The 17,088-nt window shown below is 44.2% G+C and overlaps 1 protein-coding gene across 10 annotated transcripts in view; it reads left to right on the top strand.

Moving 5' to 3' along the window:
* The window catches only part of LOC144768485 (uncharacterized), a 255,027-nt gene that overhangs the window by 45,063 nt on the left and 192,876 nt on the right, over positions 1-17,088 (top strand). For all 10 annotated transcript variants that reach the window (XM_078652185.1, XM_078652186.1, XM_078652189.1 and 7 more), the window contains one exon: positions 16,976-17,086. In XM_078652185.1, the coding sequence (XP_078508311.1) occupies positions 16,976-17,086 (111 nt within the window). The remainder of the gene's footprint in view (positions 1-16,975; positions 17,087-17,088) is intronic.

The following is a 17,088-nucleotide window of genomic DNA, read 5'->3' as shown; positions in this document are numbered from 1 at the left end:
ATTTGGTAGATGACAAAGAGAAATAAGAAGCATTGAGTGGTATTTGAAAAGGTGCACAGATGTTATTAGCTGTATAATGTGACCTGCGTTGTGGGTGTTGGAGTCACTGAGTGATTTATTGAATAGCAGGATTTAAATTAGTTCACCATTCAACACGATTTGAGTGTTGCCTCCAACAGCAAGAAATAGCAGTCCCTTCCTGGTCAGCAACTGCAATTCAATAGAGATTTGCTTCATGCATCACTGACATAGGAATTACCTTCTGCAGAGAGAATTATTTTTCAAAATCTAAAGCTTACTGCACGGTGACTGCTGCTCAATAAATGGATCTTCTCTCATAGGTGCTACTTTCGCCAGTAAATTCTCCAGTCTGTTTTCTCAAAGCCTAGTCTGCAAATGATGTCACTCTTGTTCCGTCCTCCGCTTCCAAGCATTTCAGATTTGTATGATCAGTTTCGCAATCGTTTGACAAGGAGAGAGACAGAAATACAGAGTTGTGTAAATTACTCACCCAGCCACCCATCCCCTCTTAAAAGTATATGCTCGTCTTCCACATTGTTAGAGGAGACTGGGAACTGGGTTGAGGTTGTTGGCAACGTGGGTGACGGAGTGGCTCCGACACTCAGGAGAGTTTTGCTAGTTACCTAGATAAAATGTGTTGTGACAGCTATCTTTTTCAGAAGCTTTTTTGAGGCCCTACATTCAATATTAGTATTTACAACCAGTCTAGCTGTTACTCTGATTCTGATCTATGAAAGAAGCCTGCTTATGGCAGCGATGTAAAAATAAAGATCGACTCTACACTGTTAAAGAATGCAGTTTGGAATGTGTAATGGTGCCACTTTCATAACTGACCTTGGATTAGAGTGTCTGGTAGACTACACTTTGTGTAGCGGTGCAATACATAAATACGTTACCATAAAATGCCTCTCAAACATATAATAAAAGTGAAATTCTAGGAACTAAAGTAAGAAGAGAAAGAGGTAAAAGCAAGTTCTTCTCCCATTTGCATAAGCCACACTTGTAATTCTGTTCAGGGACCTGTTCTCCACATTGCCTGCTGGTTCTGGCAAGACGTATTATAACATTACAATTAGAGGGTAACACTTTATTACAACAAGGTAGCTGTATCACTTACTTATTTAGTTTTAAATCTTTTTATTGGTTTGGTAGACAAGACAAAATAGAATGCACTTAGCAAAGATGCACAGCTGGGCTGTGCGCAATGAAATGCTCACACTTTCGTATTGTGTTGAGTAGTGATGGCACAATCTAGACTGTAATGCGGAAATTACATGTAGGTTTTTATACAGTTATTGCAGGCTTCTATTTATTATAGGAAAAAGAAAAAATCTGATTCTTATTAGAAGCCAGAATTGGACCATGATGGGTTAATGTTACTGTTTTACATAGGTATGCATACCTCTCATGTATTCTAAAACCATTCATTCAGTCAGTCAGTTATTTATTCTGCTGATCTCAAGCCATAAAAAGCACAGAATAAAATAGTACAGCCATGAAACTAGATAAAAAGATTATTAAGAAGTATGCTTCAAAACAGGTTGGATCCATTACATATCAAGCATTTGCAATGGTGGGGTCTCGCATTTAAGCGAGTTTGAACTATTGACATTGCAAATAACAATGCCTCTTGTTTTTATTTGATAGTCTGTTTAAAATATGTAAATTGGCACACTTTGTACCCAATCCACAAAAGCATTTGCCATCAGATTGTACCATTACTGATTTGCTACTTGCATGTGATACACAGTGATGGATGCCTATTCTCCATCTGAGCACTTCTGCTCTGAGGCCTAGGTTGGGTAGTGTATCCTGGTAGGGGTACCAAATTTCATTCTCCCAGCTATTCATCATAAAATGAACAGATTCTTTCTTCTCAGGTACATCAGATCTTTTAGCCCGGATACTTCCTTCCCTGCTGTTCTAAGCTCACCTTTCATAGCTTCTACCAAGAGGGACGACTGGTCGAATTCCACTTTTAGATTGTTACAAACTGAGAACAATTTCATTCTGACCTCTTTGGCCCATTTTAAGTCCATATGCAAGGCTTATCCTTGCATCATTGTGATACTTCCTCAGATCACAATCTTTTCCAAAATCTTAGAAGGGCCACTTGCACCTGTACGTTCCATGATGTGAGACCTAGTTCCAATCTGATTGCCTGGATCATAGAGGAGCCCGGTAATGACATCAATGGTTAGACATTTCCCTTCCTCAATGTCCCTACTTTTTGCATTAAATATTGAATTCAAATAAAATTTGCAGCCCAGTGGTGTTTTCATTGAGTTATGGTTGGCAATAATACTTCATTTGTTAAAATGTTCCTTGTGGAGGCCATCCTGTCTTTCCCTGAATTCCCCTTTCACCTGGGACATGAAATTTAGGTCTGCAAAACCAAGATCCATATATCCCCCCCCCCTTAACATTATTGATCCAAGGGATCACCAAAACATTATCAAGGAAAAGGCAATATTCCTGTAATAATAATAATAATGTTTATTGATTGATTATTTAAAATCTTTACCAAAAAAGAATGCACAATATAACATTTCAATTATAGTAATACAGTAAAATTATAATAGTACAGTAAAAGGTCGATGACTTTAAAATTTAAATGGTAATTTAGTAATTTTTTTAAAGAATTTAGAAATACAAACAATATAATAATTAATGTATTAACAATTTCAGGTTTTTTCCATGCACTTGATAAAAATTTTGAGAGAGCAGAGTCAATATGTATATCTTCCAGGCAAAGACACTGGATTAGCGCTTGTACATCTTTTGAAAGTGAAGCCTCCTTTCTGCCCAACATTCTGACCCAGATTAACAAAGGATCCAACCTAATCCTATTCTCCAAAGGGTACAAACCCACCTCGGAGTGGCACATGAAAGAAATGGTGGGTTGGGGAACAGCAAGAAGTCTTCTTAAAAACTTGTTCTCAATATTCTCAAGTTGGCGAACACCTTTATGCCCCCACACCGTAGCTCCAAACAAAGCTACAGAAATACAATTACTTTTGTAAATGCTAATCCTCTAGTGCACCAACCTATGCCGTAGCTTGCTTGCATAGGTGAAAACGCCTCCACAGCCGCTTGGGACTGGATTACCCTGTTGGAAAATAGACTATGTACACACAGAAAGGTGGCCCGAGGAGATTTTAACACCACAAAGCACACACGAGCCCTCTGGTCTATTAAGTGAAGGAAGTAAGACAAAAAGGCTGGCTAGGAAGAAGTGGTCCATTTTAAAGGACGGTTTACCTCACCCATCCAGAGGTGGCATGCTTCATCAAAGGGAATCCTCCTCGCGTCATGAGACCTAGTCATGAATCTGGCTACAACCCCCTCGCTGCGAGGGAGGAGATCAGGGATATTTTTAGTGTCAGAGGGGTTGTTACTAAAACCCACTGAGTGTTGTGAGGGGCGCCATACTGGTAAAGAGGTGGATTAAAACTAGCTACAGGGTTGACCACATACTTTTTAGGTCGAGCCTAACACAGCGCACATGCACTGCTCTAGGAGATGACCTTTTGGGATCTGTCTGCACTTTTGTAACACTTGTGCGAATGACGGTATCCACCTAGCGGGAGCGAGCAGCGGCACACAGGGGCCATCTGATTCTAATTAGCGTGGCCGCGCTTGTTTACATTTGCCTGTTTCGCTTTCACTTTCATGCCGTGCTTGTTAAAGGAGTGTAAACACTGCTCGTTTGACCAGAAATAGCATCTGCGAGGCTGCTGGGACCCCCAACACAACTGTGCCATGAGCGTCGCAAAGCGAGTGCAAAAATGACAGTCGGGAGCCTTCTTTCAAACCGGACCGCCTTAATCTCCTTTCACTTGCCTCAAATGCATCTCAAAGCATTTTTAGCAAACATACACCTGGCTCTAACTGTTCATTTGTTTGGACTCTTATTTTACTATAAAATCATCCGTGATTAGACCTCGTGAGCTTGCACTAACAGAAGGTGGTGATCCGAAGGTTAAAGTTCTAATCCAGGCGAGCCCGTTCAGCCTTCCGTCATAATACTTAATGTATAGTGCTTAGATGCGCTGAACTGCGTCTGTAGCACATAAGACAATGTATCACTAAACACAGTACCGTCTAGTGGTATAGAACAAACTGCAGGCAATGCTTGCCTTCAGCAAAAATATTGATTTAGCGTACACCTGCTCCAGAACTCATATTTATGCCACACATTTTCTATAAAAGTATACGTACAACCTTGCTCATTTATTGCTATATTATAGATCGAATTGGCATATTTTATACATCGGATTCCCTGACTCCACTGGCAAGGGAGAGCTGTACGGGTCCGGGGCTCACAGACCGGTTTGTCAGTTGTACTTCCAGGAATATGTGCAAAATAAGAGCCGGCTTCTAAATCAATTTGGCTTAAAGTATTCAACAAGCGTACAAGTTCTTTAGTTTTTTTCCGGGTTTGATTAACTGCAAGCCGTGTATAAATCTAGACTAGAGCAACGCCAAGAATTCACATCCAAGGATGCCAGAGACTGGCTGTCTGCACCCCCTCCAACGCAGACCATCATTGGCAGGCACCACACATTCAGGTTTGTTAGTGTTGTGGTATACACGCAGGGTCACCAGACTTGGACAGCAGGGGAGAACCAAAGTATGCAGCAGGGTTGAATATTATGTGGCAAAAAAAGTTATGCCCCTCACTTTGTGATAGTATCACTTCATTATTTTATTTTTCTTCTCATGTTTGGGTAAACATTTCACTTAATTAATACCAGGTTAACACCCAAATACATCTATAAACTTACAGTTGACCAGTCACTCTTTGTGAATGGCCTTCCACTGCCAACAACACCTGTTGCTGTATTGTAGTAAATATTGATCCGTTTGAATAGAATTTTCTTTTGTGTAAAAATGTGCAGTTTATGCAGAAAATTACGGATTATGTGGCAACATTCATAATTATGCGGAACGTGCCACAGAATACGAGATATGTCTCTGTTTATGCTCTATAACGTAGCTTAAAAACATTGACAAAGCCAATAGCTCTAGATAGACACTTATAAGGTCCCAAAAGTGAGACCTATTGGCTACGCCAATGATTATTATTCTGGCTACCTTGTGCTAGGATTAAAAACAAGACGTACGACAGACACCATTAGATCCTATTGTAGTGCGCTTAGATCGACATGTTTCAGCCAATGACCTAGAGAGTGTTGCGGCTTTCTTCAGGATCTTAATTAAACTACTGCTGTGAGAGTGATATATACAGGGGTGTGCAAAAGTTTGTACATCAAGGCATTGAGCCGGTATTTTGAATTATGATTCAAAACCAGTGACCCAAGGGAAGCAAGATGGTGGATTCACCGGTGGTACCTGTAGGGCGACATAAACAACATACCGAGCAGTTTATGAAATAGAACAGCTTGGAGCAGAGCAGCCAATTTGTCAACCTGTGAGTCATATAAGATGTGAGGTAAGAATCTTATACAATCAAGTATTGTACAGAAGAGAGACATTCCCAGTTAACACCCTCAAAGATCCCTGTCATGAAGGGTGTTACACAGTGTTTAGGAATTGCTATGACATAATGAAAAGATTGTCCTATATATATGAGGCACTCACCTACAGATGTCAAGTACAGTGCCCCAGCTGTCCTTCGGCTAGGTGCTTAAGGAACAAACGTGTCTCCAACCTGTTAGATTAAGGTTGTGACGTTAGTGTAGGTACAAAATTGGAGCAAAAAGCATAAGAAATAGCGGAGGCCAAGTAAACTCATTTGTATGGTAAAAGAATCTCAAATTGAAGGAGGGGAAAAGGAGAGGAGAAGGGAGGGGCGGGCATTGGCCCACTGAGTTCATTTTGCTCCAGTCAGAAAGATTGTCCATTTTGGAGAGTATAATGAAGTTTAGTTAGAAAAGGGGAAGCCTTTACTGGGAGTTAAGAATGATTCTCAGCCTCCTCAGAGCTTCACTAGCAAGAATTGAAAGGTAAGCAAGGTGTAGTAATGTACCTGGCTCATATATGTGTGCTGTTACAGCAACTTGGCATGTGGGACACCCTCTGAAAAGTAGGGCGAGATACTTTATTGACACTGGCAGAGGTCTGGAATCGAACATGTAGAGTGTGATTAAGGCATGTTTGCTTGAATTTCCAAACGATTATGTAATGCTCCTATATAATGTCCTAAAAGCATGGTTTAGGACATGTGAAAAGGCCACACCGTAATAACTAATGAGCAATAATGAACTAACCTGCAAAAAGTGCTAGGGGAACAATTATTCATGCAGTGATGTCAGACGCTATGTTATGACAAAAATGCAGTGTGTTATTGAAACATATTGCTGGAAAAGGAGGTGGTCACACTGAGTTACAACACAAGCATGTTACACGCTCCGTGACAGTCACGAAAAATGGACACCGTAATTATCATGAGCAGATAGCTCGATGTGTACGGATGACGGGACCGTCAAGAAGCACTGCGCTTGGTGGAAATCAAAAGAACAGGAGGGAAACCGACTCTCCTCTGAAAGGTCGAAAGATCGTCCAAGTGCATTGTCGGAAGAAGTGTTGACCCATTCATTCCAGACAAAGTACTGTGCTCATAGGAAGCATATCCGAGACATGTTGTAGGAATGATGAAAGACTACGCCATGTTTAGGATACAAAAAGCCAGGCATATAGTATGCACAGTGACACGCAGTCTCATTTACCAAACTGCATGACTGGGGAGGCAGAATAATGCTAATGATGGGAGATTCCCCTAGGGAGACAGGCTGTATCAAAATTCAACCTGCCTCTGCAGTACAGGAGGGTTGACCACACGTGTTGTTGGGAGATAGCGAAGTACGTCAGACACTGGCAGTTTGTAATGTGGGTTGACCCGGTATCCGAGTACTTCCTGGTAAGAACTTCTAGACTGCTGGGAATGGTAGTTTCCTGCTCTCCACTGAACTACGTGGCGGAGAGTGCGTCCTGATGGATAAAAGAATTGCTAGCTAACGCAACAAGAATTTTCGATTCTATTAAGGACACGAAGGCGAGGATTATGCTTCTCTTTACTTTACTGGCAAACAGCAGCCAGTGAAACAACTTTAAACTGAGCATACCCCGGAAGTACAACCCGCTCCATAGTATGCACCAATCCTTGTCCATCCATATTGTATATATGGTTTGTCATACAGAAACCACTTCCTCTTTCTTTGCAAACAACTTTTAACACAGTCCACAAACTTGACTGTCGAACACTGGACACCACCGATTCCTTCATCGACATGAGTCCCAACATTGGTCACGGAATTTCCTCTCCAGATGCGGAGCCGAAGTCACCTGAGTCCTTTATGCCGGTTTGTTCTGTTCTCCTGAAACGAGAACATAAATCGTAATATACCATTCACAAATGTATGTTTGAACAGAATGGGCGGGAAGAAACCCTTAAAAATTACATATTCCAAAATGTCATCATCAGCAATATGAACAAAGTCCAAAATCATATTGAAAACCCAGTTTCTAAGGTGGGATAATCCTCGCATCCGTGCCCTTAATAGAATCGAAAATTCGTGTAGCGTTGGCTAGAATTTCTTTAGTACACGGAGGATCTGATTATGCTAGTTTAAAGTTGTCCCATCACATTAGTAGCAACATCAACAATAGGCTTATGATAAAACGTTTTAAAAGTATTCTCAGAAGACCAATCCACCGCAGTCATAATGTCCTCCAAACGAGAACCTTTAGCAAAAGCTTTGGAAGCCAAAGCTAATCTCACTGAGTGAGCGCCAAAGGCCGCAGTATCGATGCCTGCCAAATTCAACAATCCAGTAAACCACCAGGCTAAAGTTGCGGCAGTGACTGGTCGGAAAGGTCTCTGTAAAGATATTAACAATTGTCCTGTGACATCATTTCTACACTCACGTGTACAATCCTCATAACATTTTAAACATTGAACAACACACAATTTACTATGATGCGGAAAAGCAGGGTAGGAAATTGTGAATGTAACCCCCGAATGAGTGAATACTCTCCCCACTAAGTCCAGAGCCCGTACATCAGACACACGTCTACATGAAATCAATCACAGCAATAAAGTCAGTTTAGCTGATAATTGCTTACGGGATAGATCTTCATTAGCTGGCCAATTTCTGAGAAAACAAAGTACTACATCCACATCCCACAATAATTGTGAATACCTTGGTTTTGGAGGATTTACCAACCTGATACCTCTCACCACTTTACAGACCAAAGGATGTTTCCCCACTGGTTTACCATCCATGTGAGGATGACCCACCGAGATAGCAGATCTAAAATTGTTCACCGTCCTATAGGCTAATCCTGTACTTACCATCTCCGACAGGAAGTTAACGATCATATGGATTCCGGATCCCATGGTATCCCCTTGTCGTTCAGTACACCAACTAACTCACTTTATTTATTTATTTTATTGAATTTATATTGCGCACAGCTACCCGCAATGGGTTTCCCGGCGCCAGGGACAGACTGGAGAGAGAAATCAGGTAACACTAAAAGGAATCACAAAGGATGAAAAAAGTTAAAACAAAAAAGTCTTCAACTTTTTTCGGAAGGCCAGAAGATTAGTTTCTGTTTTTAATGCCAATGGGAGGGCATTCCACATCTTTGGTCCAAGATATGCAAAAGAACGGCCTCCCATTTTTGCCAGTCGAATTCTGGGGATCAGGAAATCGCCATTATTTGAAGACCTTAAGGAACGGCCAGGTAAATAAGGCTGAGCGAGATTATGCAGATATGTAGGAGCAGAACCCTGACGGATCTTAAACAGAAGACACAGTGTTTTGAAGGTCACACGTTCAGAGATTCTCAGCCAGTGTAGATCACGTAAGGCTTGCGTTGCGGACGTTCTCCGTGGAACATTACGCAAGAGGCGAGCAGCTGAATTCTGTACCACTTGTAGTTTGTGGATTGTTGCTTTATCCGCTCCAAGATAAAGCACATTGCCATAGTCGATCCGTGACATCACAAGAGCCTGTACGACTGTTCTTCGGGTGGATTCGGGCAGCATCCATAAGATCTTCTGCAGCCAACGTAAGGTGTTAAAACAGACTGCAGCGACCTTAGTCACCTGCTGCCTCATCGAGAGTTTGTCGTCAAGTAAGATTCCGAGGTTACGAGCGACAGGCACGGGGGTAGGCAGAGGACCCATATCACATGGCCAATGGCTAGAGCCCCATAGATCTTTGTGCTTGCCTAATATAATAACCTCCGTTTTCTCGCCGTTTAGCTTTAGCAGATGGTCTTGCATCCAAGCTGCTACGCGAGATAGGCCAACTTTAAGGGCGGAAGCTTCCTGAACCCTGCTGCCAGAAAGAGAAAACACAATCTGCGTGTCGTCAGCATATGAGTATATGGACAGACCGGCATCCTCTACGATGGAAGCAAGAGGAACTTAAGCCCAGCTGACTCATATCGCTTGTGCGTAGGTGGGGTCCATGATTGGGATAAGAAAAACAGTGCATTCTCCAAAACTCCTGGCACTTGCCAACGTCTCCGGAAAGTTTCCACGCCATGAGCGGCAACTGGTCTTGAAGAACCAGAGAATGCGGTTGACCCAGAGGGTCCGTCAAAATTTCTGGAAATAATCACAGACGTATTGGAGATGCACAAGAAAGAGCCAACGCCACTGGGAACCACTCTTGTGCTCTCCAACACGGGGATATCAACATCACCTCCGCTAACACTCGGAATCATGGCGAACGGAGGAAATGCATACAGCATGCCCGTCGTCCAGGACTGAAGGAATGCGTCTGAGTTGTTCGCCAGAGGATCTGGTCTCCAACTGTAGAACAGAGGCTGTTGTGTATTGAGCCTGGACGCGAAGAGGTCTATCACACAAGGACCCCACTTGTTTTTGAGTTGCCGGAAAATTCTGGGATGATGACTCCAGTCACTGGAATCTCAAAGAAAACGAGAATGCCAATCCACCACCACATTGGAGCTGCCCGGAATGTACTCCGCTGTCACTGAAATGTGGTGGAGAAGACAGTAATGCCCAAAATCCTTGGCTATTTCCACTAGTAGTCGTGACCTGGTGCAACCAGCCGATTGATATACCGTACTGCAGAGACATTGTCCATTCTCAAGAATGCAACAGCTCGCTTTCTGAGGGGACAGAGTCCCAACCGCAAAAGAGCCCGCCAGCAACTCCAGACAATTTATGTGGAGACGTAGCTCCTCCGGAGACCATCTGCCCCCGTCTCCGCTGAACCACACCGGGCTCCCCAGCCCCAACGGCTGGCATCCGATTCTATCATCACTTCTGGGACTGGCGCAAAAATGGCCTAGCCATTCCACGCATCCATGTGCTCCAACCACCAAGAGATTTCCGTCCTGGCCTCGTGGCTCAACAGAATCGGTTCCGTGTAACTCAGACCCTTGCGTAAGTGTAAGATCTTTAAACGTTGGAGTGCCCTGTAATGAAGAGTTCCCGGGAAAATGGCCTGGATCGACAAGGCTAACAGGCCCACCAACCTGTCTAAAGTCCGTAATGATATGGTCTGAGAGGACAGCGCTCTAAATTACTTCTTGATGGCAACCCGTTTCTTCATTGGAAGTAAAAGCTGTGCCGTCACACGTTCACTTGAAACCTCAAAAACTCCATCGATTGAGCAGGAGTCATGATAGATTTGTCGGTGTTGATGACAAACTCCAACTCTTGTAGGAGTTGTGTCGTCAAAGCCAGATGTTGAAGAACTCTGCTCACACTCGGAGCCAATATCAGGATATCGTCCAAGTAGATGATAAGCCTGACCCCTTGCTCCCTCAAGAATTGAATCACCGGTTTTAGGAGTTTGGTGAAACACCAAGGGGCGGACAATAGTCCGAACGGCAGAGCGGAGAATTTGTACCAGACGTTTCCCCATTGGAACTGAAGAAATCGCCTGTAGGGAGGAAATATAGGGACCGCTAAGTAAGCGTCTTTGAGGTCTAGCCTTACCATCCAATCCCCTTCCAAGAGCAAGTCTCGAAGTAAGTGTATGCCCTCCATCTTAAAGTGGCGATACACTACCCAAGAATTGAACTCTCTGAGATTTAATACCAGGCGGAAGCCTTGATCTTGCTTCGGGACAAGAAACACTGTGCTGGTGAAACAGTGAGGGTGAGGCGTAGTTTGTACAGCTGCCCCTTTCTGCATCAGAGATGTCACTTCTCTGTCTATAAAAGACCTCTCTACTTGGGAAAAATGTAGTGGTAGTGGTCCGTCTGTTTGTCGAGGTGTGGCATAAAAATCTATTTAAACACTGAGTACGATCTGCAGTACCCAAGGGTCGTATGTTGGGGTTCTCCATTTGTTGAGGAACAATGCAATCCGACCCCGCACCTTGACATTCCCACACTGAGGCAGAATTACCTGAATCGGAGGAGTCTCTGTCGCTACCCTGTCCTCGGTAGCCTCCTTTCTGGAATCTGCTGCGACCCACATGATTTCTGGTGGGATAAAAATTGTACCTTTGGGCTCCTCCTCTGCCTTTCTGCTTGGAACCTCTGGAGGCCTGATTGAATGAACGACCGGGAGCTCGACATCTGTAGCGACCGGCCCTGGTAAAAAGGCCAGCATTTAAAACCTTCTTAATATTGGCTTGGTCTTTATCCAATGCAGAGAAAGTGGTGACGTATTTACCTTGTTCCTTCACAAACTTGTCTCCGAACAAAAGACCATAGTCCAAAGTGCCAGCTTCTGTTGAGACCATGTCTGCCAATTGGGGGTCTATGCGCATTAAAAATGACCGCCTGCGCTCTGTTGAGATTGCACAATTGGCATTGTCCAAAAAACAAAGGGCCCTCTGTGCCCATTCCAAAATTTCCGTCACATCTAACGGAGTGTTAGTATCTTTGGCGTGCACTGCCGCATCCGGGATCTTAGTAATCGGGCCAGAGATATCTAATAATGTATCCAGTCACCCTCTCCAGGCTCTATCAAAACCCTTCTTTGGATCCTTAGAAAATGTCTTTAGAAAAGAGGCCATGTTAGGGTCCAACTCGGAAGTGTCAGCCACTTTACCCAACAATGCTGGTCTAGGACATTCTGAGCGTAAAGTGGCACGCACTGCATTCTTAAACCCTTGGCGAAGGTGCTCCTGGACATAATGTGCTACTTCCACACAAGGTACCCAGTCTGTGGAACGCTGGTGGATGATGTTTTTTGGGTCAAAAAGGAGATTACTGCTAGGTGGAGGTGCGTTGACATGGTGAGTTTTGCATTTCTTTTTCGCCGGTTTAGGTGGTGCTATCGTGTCCTTATCAGTGTCAGAGGTATCTGTGGCAGGCGGTGATGACTGATCCATATCCCCTGCCAACCAGGTGGAATTTTTTGCCAGAAAAAGTTTGCCGTAGGAACCATGATCAAGGATCGAAGACGCCACTTGCGCAAGGCTCCCCCAGAGGAGGGCTGAGACGTGGTGCCTAAAGCCGCCTGCATCTGGCGCTTCCCATAATTCTTCATGGGTTCGGCATACGGCTGTAGAGCCTTAATTAACGCCCTGTTCACAGAGCCCTGGACGTGGGTATCCAGGGCTTCGACCAACTGCTCCTCCAACTGGTGCTCCTGGGGCACCTCTTCATAGCCACCGTAATCATAATAATCAGCCCACTGGTCAGCCTCCTCGGCATAGTACACCATCGTAGGACAGGAGGTGTGGAGGATCTTCAGGTAGGGGAAGAACCCAAGGGTGATCACTGTCAGGAAGATAAAGAAACTTGCCAGCTAAAGCCCTAACTACACAGTCCTTGAAAGTGAAAGCACCACACACTGTCCCTAAGTCTAGTACACTCACAAAAACTGCCAAAAAGTCTTTAGATCATTGTGGAGGGAGCCACCCTTTACTTCCCCTAAGGCAGAGCCTTTAAAACGCTTTGCGCCCCGTCGTGCGTTCAGGAGGCTGAGGGCTGAGCAGCTGCACTCGCTGATGCGTGAGAAGCCCATCGGGACTGAAATCTCCGATACGGCTTCTTGCGCAAGCGTCGTGGCAATAAAAAGAAGCCTGGCTGCCCCTCAAGCGCGCATCGCTCATCTGCCTTGCTCCCGCTCCACCTCACATTAAAATGCCACACCGAGTGCCGATGCGCTCCGATCACCGCAACTCAGTGCAAAGCCTGAAAACACAGCGCGGGGACAAGGTACACAGCGCAATGAACTTGCCAAGCTCGTGTAATACAATTACTGAAACAAAACATGCAAAGCACTTAAATCGCTGCTGCAGCAGCAAAGAAAGAGGAAGTGGTGTCTGTATGACAAACTATATATACAATATGGACGGACAATGATTGGCGCAGACTATGAAGGGGGTTGTACTTCCGGGGTATGCTCAGTTTAAAGTTGTTTCATTGGCTGCTGTTTGCCAGTAAAGTAAAGAGAAGCATAATCAGAGCCTCCGTGGACTGCCATAGAATTTAACTGGTTAGTCACGGTACAATTAGGTACTGTTTGATCATTCACAACAAGTGAATGTTTTGAGGAATGGAAACAGAAGAGACAGTTTGGTGTGACAATTAAGGAAACATGGACTCTTAAGGTTAAGAGTTAATGAAAAGTGTTATGGCAGTTGGCAGTCACAAATGGAAAACGATTTTAGAAATTTCGAACCTGCTAAATGGGAGGGGGTGTGCCCATTCACATTCATTATCAATGATGAACCTCGTTTTAAAGTGGACAGTCCTATTTCATTGAGTCATTATCTATCTTGGCAGGGTAGCCGATATTATTGGTGCATTATGTAAAAGACAGCCAGGGTATATCTTCATTAAGCCCTCCTACTGTGCCCATCGTGAAGACCCATTTTTGTTAAATCCTCAACAGGGTTTTGCTTATGTTGAGCCCCGTAGATGACAGAGTGGGCTTGGCCAAGACAGTCAACCGCAGGTCCTCCGCATTGTGCTTCCTCTCCAAAAAGTGTTTTGTCAGTTTGGTTGCTTGTTTTTTGCACCTGATGGTGTTTTTGTGTCCCAGTATGTGCGCTTTGACTTTGCGAGAAGTCATACCCACATACCTCAGGCCGCAAGGACATGTAATCAGGTATATGAGTCTCTCTCTGTTACAATTTGTGTGCTATCTTAACACCCAAGGTCTTTCTGTTCCAGTGTCAATGGTCTTAGTTACAGAGGTTTGTGTGCATATCCCACAAGAGCCACACGGGTAATGTCCTTGTACAGGTGAAAGACCCCATAGCGTGTTTTGTCTGATAATTTGGAGTGGACTGGGTTTAGTATGAACCATACTGTTTTAAATTATGACTCTTTGAAAGCGACTAAGGGTTTCTGTATGTGCCAGTCCTTATGTATCACTTTTTTTACCTGGTTAGAAAAGGAGCAAAAAGTGTTCAAGCAGACCAATTTGTTCTTGGGTTCCTTACGACCCAAATAAAACGTTCTGGTTTCAACATTTTTTGGGGGAAATCTAAGCAAAGGATTTACTGAGATTAGTTCTTAAGGCCTCCCCCCCCACCCCCCCCCATAAAACAGTAAAAGAGTCTTAAAGACATTGTAAATCATTTGCGGTTCTTGACATAAGAACCGCGTCATCAGCTTACAGTACAACAGACAGGACACTTGACTTCACTTTGGTGAGATCCTCCCCCGCTTTCCTTAAAGTCTCCTCAAGGTTATTGCTGTAAATGAGAAACAATAAGGGGGACATCACGCACCCCTGTCTAACCCCCATAGAGGATTTAATTTCAGGAGAAAGTTTGACCTCCGTATAAAACCTGACCCTGATCCCAGTGCATCCTCTGCGACAAACCAATTATGGCTTGGCCAAGTTCCATCCTTGCCATAATCCCCCAGAGCTTAGATCTGTTAACTGTGTCTAGAGGAGAGGTCCATAAACGCTAGATGAATGGAGCCTCTCCTTGCCTTGACCTACTTGCTAATGACCAGCTGGAGATTCAAGCTTTGCTCGACTGTACCCAGCTGGTACGAAACCCGTATTAAGCTCTAGAAATGGATGCAGTTTTGTCCAGGCAATACTCCAGTTTACTTGCTAAAATTCTGCTGAGGGTCTTGAGCGAGCTATCTGGAAAGAAAATTGTCCGGCAGCAGAAGGGATCATGATGATCCCCTTTCTTAAAAATCGACACCACTACAGCTTCCTTCCATGTGTGTGTTTAAGGTTCCCCCTTATGGAAGCTTTGGAAACATTTGTTAAAATCGGGGCCCACAGTACAGTACAATATTATCTTTGAAGAGATCGAGAGGGACACCATCGGGCCGGGCGCCTTCCCCACCGCACTCTGAGGGCGGCAATTATATCCTTGACTTCAAGAACAGGGCAGAGTCCTTCAAAACTGAGGCTTCTGGCAGCTCCTCCCAAGCTTCTTCCTTTAGGAGGCAACTTCTACACTCCAGAATAGATTTATACCCTCTTCTGGCTTTTAATATGTCACTTTTTGAGTGCGGTCTAGTAGAAAAAGCCAGTTTCAGTTTCTTTTAGACCAATGTACCGGCATGGTCGAACCAAGCTATGGGGCGATTTTTTTCGGACTTTAGACTGCCTAAACCCCATGACCACCACAGAACATACACTTCTAAAGACATTGGAGATTTTCTCTGGTGTCTCCTTCTTCCGGGTAAGTATTGAGAATGGCTCACTGTTCTCACACACAAGTTTATCCCAGAAAGGCATCCTTGTCCACGTTCTCCCATTTTTCGGGAGACCCCCATTGCGCGAGTAAGGCTGGGCCAGGTTCTCCTGCTGTCCCTTTGACCCTGTCAGTGTAAGTTCCAAAACTAAAGTAAATTTGTTATGGTGGCTAATACAAGAGTTCAGAACGTAATGGTCTAGTATTAGCTTGGCTAAATCATGGGACACTAAGGGGTTGTTTCCGATGTCGTTCTAAGGGCTCCGAATTGAATTTGTGTTTGCCGAATCCGATCCGGAGTCCTTGTTTCCGACCGAATTGTACACACTTCCCAACGACCTAGTACGATGCCTGGAACCTGGTAGGGCTGTCCGAATCGGTTCTGAAAGGTATTCGGACATGTCTCGTCTTTTGGAGCAGAATCATACAGGTCTATGGACTCGGTTTCCGAGCAAGCGAGTACAATGACTGATTAGTACAGCAATTCCGATTCAGTTTCTCTGGAACAAAGCAGCTGCCGGAATCTGTCTTTGGGGTCCTATAGCAGGCCACCCTTCACCCGGGGCCCTCAGAATCGGGCCTGTGGGAGTACCCAAGGGACCTCCCTTTCAAACCATGCACGATGGGGTGCCCACCAGAGGGTGCACGATTTTCCACAGCCACCCCTTTCTTCAATGGGAGCCTGTGTTCTTGTTCGGAACACAGGCTCCCATTGAAGTCAATGGGAGTACGACCGAATCGTATCCTCAACGATCCGGATGCATCCAAATTGACCGGTCGGACTACCCAGATCTGAGTTGTCCGGAAAGCATTCCGGAACGGATTTGGTAGGAATTCTTTCCAAACTAGATCGGAATCGGGCCCTAAGATGTAGTCAATCTCACTACCCTTTGCGCACCATTAAAAGTAGCGATGAGGGGCACCGAGGCATTGAATTCTTTGATAAAACTACATATCTATAGGTTAACAATCTATTCAAGACCTCCCCAAAAGGTGTATGTTGGAAATGTATATACTCCTCCCCCTTTGATGTCTCCAAGCCACAAGAGGATGGATCAGCTTTCCCTCAAAGCCTTTCATTAAAATCCCCCCCCACCCCACAAGAAAATCAATAACTCTTTGTTATGATTATACTGGAAGGATTCGAGATCGCTCTCTAAATCATCAGCTAGGGCGGTTACACAAGTCTGAGACATTATTGAATACGTTGACCAAAACCACATAAAAATAGTATGGGGCATGCAATACAGCCAGCCGATAGTTGCACCTAGTAAAGATAATTCTAAGCGAAATATCTGTTAATTTGTAATGCATTCATATTAATAACGTAAGTATTTTATTACAAACTGTAATTATACATTTTCATTGATCAGCTGTTGGGACTGTGAAACCTGAGGTAGTAGAGATTGAAATAGGACAGACATCGCCTGATGGGAGTCACTATGAATCAGACGACACAGAGTGGGATGGTACATCTTCTGCAGGT

Source organism: Lissotriton helveticus, chromosome 7, assembly GCF_964261635.1.
Source record: "Lissotriton helveticus chromosome 7, aLisHel1.1, whole genome shotgun sequence".
Taxonomy (NCBI): Eukaryota; Metazoa; Chordata; class Amphibia; order Caudata; family Salamandridae; genus Lissotriton; species Lissotriton helveticus.
This window is presented reverse-complemented; position numbering and strand designations above follow the sequence as displayed.